Here is a 5,859-nt window from a genome sequence, read left to right on the forward strand (position 1 = left end):
GAAGTGTCCCAATGCGACGGAGCATCGCCGAGGCGCATGCTTATGAAGAAGAGGGGGTGGTGCTAGGACAGAATCACAATCAAGGCGTCTGCGGGTAGCGTAGCGTTTCGGCTCCCTTTTACACCTCTCACCGAAAATGAAGAGATGCAGAGAACAAAGCAGCTTTAAAAATTAAAGAGTTTATTTTAGCGGAGCTTCGCCCCCTTTTTCCGAATTCTCCATTTTTTCTATTATTTTGCGAGAAATAGTGGCGGGGAGAGGATTACATATTTGAAAGAGCGACTACGTCCATTTACAAATATATGGATTAGGAAGGGCCCGGAGGCAGCCTTTTAAACAGAGTAGTTGGGGAAGTGTTTAGCACGGACGAGTTTTGCGGCAAAGGCATATTTCCGAAAAACCCACTTCTGCTTTGAAAGTTTAGCCCTAGATTAGAGCAGTGTTTCTCAACCTTGGTAACTTTAAGATGGGTAGACTTCCATTTGAAGTCCACCTATCTTAAAGCTGCCAAAATTGAGAAATACTGGGTTAGAGCATCCACGATCACTTTCTAAATTACAATCGGCCCCTCGCAACTTTTAATAACGGGCACCGACATTAAATTTCAACGTTACATTTAAGTAAAATCTCCCCACCGCCCCAACCCCCCCCCAAAAAGATTAGGAACTCCTGTTTTTCCGTGTCTGTTTTTTCGATAGAAGAGCAGGGCTCAGGCCAAACAATGATAACATTTGGGCATTAATTTTCTTTTCTTGCCTATAGATGATCACAAAAGACAGGAAGGAAAGAAGCGTTGCCTCCGCACTGTAATTCTATGTTTAGATGTTAAAACTGTCATTATAGATGCTGTCTTCGATTGAAAAACTGATCTGACAAGGCCTATTTCGGGACGTGCTCTGGTGAAGAACCAGGAAGGATAGATACCTGGTGGGCTGGGGTAAGGAATCCAAGGTCAGCAGCTGATACCCCGCAGAATTTGTTACGGGCTGAAAAAAGTTTAGTGGGCAAAAATCTATTTGCCTTTAACAAAACTTGCAAGACTCTTTCTTAATGGTTGTTCCTCTTCCACCTATAGATTGCCTTTAGGAAATGTAGTTCATGGGGAGGTCCAGATGTAGTACAATGAACCAAATGAGCTTGCTTGGGGTAGAAGGTCCTCCCCTTCTTTATGCGAGTTTGGCTGGGTTGAGGCAGTCAGGATCTCATTAACCACCTACCAGACTAGTATGGTGGCTTTTTCTTTTTTCAGTTCTCATTTATTTATTTTTCAAATTTATGTATGCCACACATCTCACCATACTAGATAGATAGATAGATAGATAGATAGATAGATAGATAGATAGATAGATAGATAGATAGATAGATAGATGAATGTAATAAGTAGCAGTGATAATTAGACCAGACAGTGTCTTGTAGTATTTTGTTGGTGAAAATGATATGGTTCTAACACCCTTAGTTTCATACCTACCCTGCCCCAGGAAAGGGTTTGTTCTATGTTAAATTCATTTACACTATACCCTTCTCTGCCTTTTAACAATCAGTGTCAAGGGTTCAGTCTCTCTCTTTTCACATCTCCAGAGGAAAGAGCAAATCTCAGGATAGTAGGCCATAATCAAAGGCAGGATTTTTTATTTTATTTGCTTAGCTTGATGAGTGCTTTTCTTGTTACTCTAGTATATCAGGCTTCATCAAAGAGCCAATTGGGTCTGAAGTCATTTTTTCTTGATCCTCCAGATTTCATTTTTGATTTTGCAAAAAGCTCTTTAGTTTAGGGTGTGCCTTTTTTGTCTTGGGAAACCTGGCAACTCCAAATGAAATTGAGAAATATGCTACAATTCTTTATTATTCAAGGAAGTCTTATCTAAAATTCTGCATTACTTTTCATATTTGTTGTTCCACCTGCTAGCAACTGTCAATGGTGTCTAATCATAGTCTACTTTTGCAGAACTGTGTATTCTCTTCACCATTTTACAAAATGAGCCTGATCATACGTAATTTGCAGAGAGCTATTCCAATCAAGAGAGTCCCACTTCGCAAGAATATAGAACACCTCCGTTCTATTTTGGGTGTACAAAGGTTTGATCTTGGTGTAATCTGTGTTAGTAATATGTACATACAGCGACTCAACAGAATTTATAGACAGAAGAATATCCCTACTGATGTGTTATCTTTTCCTTTTCATGAGGTATGTTTTGCTCATTTATTCTTTTAGAGCTCAGAATAACTTTATGGTGTGCCTTTTAGGAACAGAAATCAGGTATTAATACATATAATAATTCCCTGTTTATTTATGAGGACAACAGAAAAGACAGACAGATTAGGGGCCATTCAGGCCCTCCCCAGAAATCATCTTGTTACAGGAAAGGAGGACCACTATGGCACATAAAAAATGAAGGCCCTGAAAAACAGCAGGGCTCATTTAAATAAGCTAGGAACAAAAATGTGTCAATCTTCATTAGAGGACATTCTAGAGTGTGGGAATAAATGTATACATAAAAGATTGTTGCTTGTTTTTCAAGGTCAATAAGCTCTATAATTGTTATAATTAATACTTATGAGAAGAAAGTAAATGTAAACATTTTACTTGTTTATGTAGGGGGATATCACTACAACTGATCTCTATGTTCTCTGCAATGTACTCCCAAATACTTGCCCTAAGCATATTTAGATGGAAGTAAATCCCATTGAAAACAGTGAATTATACTTCTGAGTGTGTACAATTACAATTGGGCTTTTATATAATGTATTGATTATTATACCTAAGCAATTATGGTACACAACTAATCCTAAATCATAATATAGTTTGCTTTTGGCTTAGTGTGATATGGAAACTTGTTCCAAGAAGGCAGCCATAGTTTATAAATCATAGTGCATGAGAATACTTGCTTAATAAAGTGTAAGTCAAGAGAACATGGTGAAGGAGAAAAATTTAAATTCATAGCTCCCTGGTCCAAGTACAATCATGCTATGTCTTTTACTACCATAAAAGAGTTTGGAAACCGATATTGTATGGTCTGATCTTAACACCCCTATATCATTTTCTATCCCAGTTCATGGCATCTGTTTTACAAAATTGAGAACACGTACTATATGTAACTGTTGAATTTTGTTTGCCCCTGTTGTCATTACAGAATCTGAAAGGTGGAGAGCTGCCCCAGCCTTGTATTCAAGATGACTACAATTTGGGAGATATTTTTCTAGGAGTAGAATATATTTATCAACAGTGTGAGAAGAACCAGGAGGATTGTAACAGTGTTCTTATAGTAAGTGTATATTTATAAAAGTAATATTTGTTTATTTGAATAGAGTTCTGAAATGATCAATCAAATGACAAGGTATGAAAACCAAAATTTTCATTGTATTTCTCCAGTTATTAAAAACATTTTGATATCAGAAACTATGGCATTAATGTCTCTGTCCCACTGACAGAAATCTTACTGTCTCATATCTAGGGTAACATATATGGGCTGCACAAATCCAAATGATCACTAGATGGCAGCAACAGGTTTTCTGTATCTCTTTGCTGACATCTAATAGTTGTCCAGATTTTTGCAGCACAGTTCTGATAGCCCTTTTATTGAACTGTAGTACTCAAGTTAGCCCATAACATGCTTGCTTTCAGAGTTTATTTTTAGCTTTCTCATTTTCTTCTAGCATGTGTTTATTGCAAGATTTTTTTTCTTAAGTGTGTTATTGTCATCACTGTAAGCTTGTTTTCTTTCATGGTTAAGCTATCTAAATTATTATGCCAACTCAAAATGTGAATAATTAATTAGGGAAGGTTTATGGCTACTGTTCTCTGTGCTTGTCACTGACCTTATTCCCATATACCTTTACAACACATGATTTTTAAGTGATGTTAGATTTCACCAAGATCAAACAGGTAGGGAAAGCATGACTTTTGGAACTCTTTCCCACTCCTTAATAATAGCTCCACTGGGTCATGTGACCAGGGAGTGAGGGGACCTTAGAATTGAGGAGTTGGCAACATTCCAAGCAGCTACCCAACAGCCTCTCTCATAGGAATACATTGGAGGGATTTTTTCTGGATTCCCCCCCCCCCAAACTGGATCTACCCCATTTTCAAACATAATCTTTTCCTGGCATCTCTCCCCAGACCAAATTTGATCCTATTCAATTGATTTCAGAGGGTTATGCTGCTGATAGACAGAGGTAGAGTCCCAGGGCCCTTGCATTATTTATTTCTAAAATTCCAATTTTAGTTGGAAAGAATAAAAGAGCACTTACTTGAAAAATCTTGCATGTGTCCTCTAAACCATAAGATAACCACAAGTCCTGAGATTGCATGTAATCGTAACACAATGCTTTATTACAGGGGTTGGCAAACTGCAGCCTGTGAGTTATATGGATGGACAGCAGATCACCAGGCCCAAGCTGAGTTCCCAGCAGCCTGCTTGCTGGTGGGATGGCACGTCCAATGTCTGCCATGCTCCTTGGCCTGCAGACCTGCCAGCTTCACCCACCAAGGCAGAGGAGAGGTCGGATCTGACCCTTTACGAACAAAGTTTGCCAACCTCTGCTTTATTAGAATTGCTAGCAATACAAAATGCTGTTTAAATTGAGTGGCATATATTGAATGCATTTGTTCACTCTACTTCTAACTTCTTTCCATTGAATAGTGAAAAATAACAGTGAAGCTTGCACTGTATTCTTGGTAAACACTGGCTTGTTTCTATTATAATTTTAAACGATTGTGATGAGATTTCTGTAATATTCCACTTGGCCTGTCAATTAGAAATGTGTGAATCATTTAAACGTTTTTTTCCCTTGAACAGGTGACAGTTGCCCATGGCATGTGCCACTTACTTGGTTATAAACACAGTACAGAAGCAGACTGGCAACAAGTAAGTATTCTACTTGATTTGACAAATTCTGATTTTTCAATTGTCTTTAGTGTTCACAAGCTTCCAAATTTTCTGCTTGTACAGTGCGAGTTTAAATTTCAAAATTCAAATCCCAAGTTTGTAAGATCAGGCACTGTTGTGTTATTTGAAAAGAAATATATGCATTCACTGTTGCCTTGCTCTTTTTCAGATGTATGAAAAAGAAACACAAATTCTGCAGGAGCTAAGCAAACTGACAGGCACAAACTTTGAACCCCTGTCAAAACACCATTTCTAGATGTTGATTTATATGCTGTTTCACCAAAATAAATATCCTATTTTCTTAATATTCCTCTCCTGTTTACTCAGTCAGCAGAAGCAGAATACAATTACCCCTTCAACAGACTTTGGTAGAGAACAGAGCAGGGGCTGCAGTCCCACCAGCAGAATGCTTTGAAAGCTAATTGCCCCCCTGCTTCCCTTTCTACCTTCACCATCACTGCTGCTGCTCCCACTTGAAAGCTATCTCGGCCAGCTAGTTGAACTACTTCAACACCAAAGCTCTGCAATGTCTGTCCCACACAACAAACTGTTGCACACCCAAATTAGCCCTCTTCCACTGAAAGTCACAATTACAACCCCTCTAATTTAAGATGAGTCACACCATCCTAAACGTGTTTGCTTTTGATTATTTTTTCCCAGAAGAAAAAAATCAGGGTTAAGGTGAAGGACATCAGAGCTCCTTTAAGCGCATTCTGCACAAGCTAGTAAAGGAGCCTGCGTTTCTTCCTTTACAACTGTCTCAAAAGAGGAGAACAAAAAGCCTGTATGGAAGCAATGCAAATTAAAATGAATCCCATATTGTGGGTTAGGGTTCAAGGTCCTGCACTCGAAAAGACCGATGCATGTCCACCTCTCCGTCCAGCAAAACCGCCCCTTCTTCCGAAATTCAAGCCAGGTTTTGCATCGGACCTTCTTCGCTCCCCGCCTCCGGCCCAACCCAGCCCGCCCCTTC

General features: G+C 39.0%; 1 protein-coding gene across 5 annotated transcripts; it reads left to right on the forward strand.

The window, feature by feature from the left end:
- The first annotated feature begins 38 nt into the window (after positions 1-38).
- Positions 39-5,191, forward strand: YBEY (ybeY metalloendoribonuclease). Of its 5 annotated transcripts, none has more exons than XM_007432152.3 (6): positions 39-94; positions 844-937; positions 1,946-2,185; positions 3,132-3,263; positions 4,797-4,865; positions 5,056-5,191. In XM_007432152.3, the coding sequence occupies exons 3-6, from the start codon at positions 1,976-1,978 to the stop codon at positions 5,140-5,142; spliced, it is 498 nt and encodes a 165-aa protein (XP_007432214.1). In that variant the 5' UTR covers positions 39-94; positions 844-937; positions 1,946-1,975; the 3' UTR covers positions 5,143-5,191. The 5 variants fall into 5 exon arrangements, with proteins under 5 accessions (XP_007432214.1, XP_025024931.1, XP_087989258.1 ...); XM_025169163.2 differs by having other exon boundaries at positions 47-94; positions 844-951; XM_088133132.1 differs by having other exon boundaries at positions 47-94; positions 844-2,185.
- Positions 5,192-5,859: the final 668 nt, after the last annotated feature.

The sequence above is a fragment of the Python bivittatus genome, unplaced genomic scaffold (assembly GCF_059951505.1).
Source record: "Python bivittatus isolate LINGU-HERP-01145 unplaced genomic scaffold, Pbiv_v1 ctg000020_np1212, whole genome shotgun sequence".
In the NCBI taxonomy this organism is placed as follows: Eukaryota; Metazoa; Chordata; class Lepidosauria; order Squamata; family Pythonidae; genus Python; species Python bivittatus.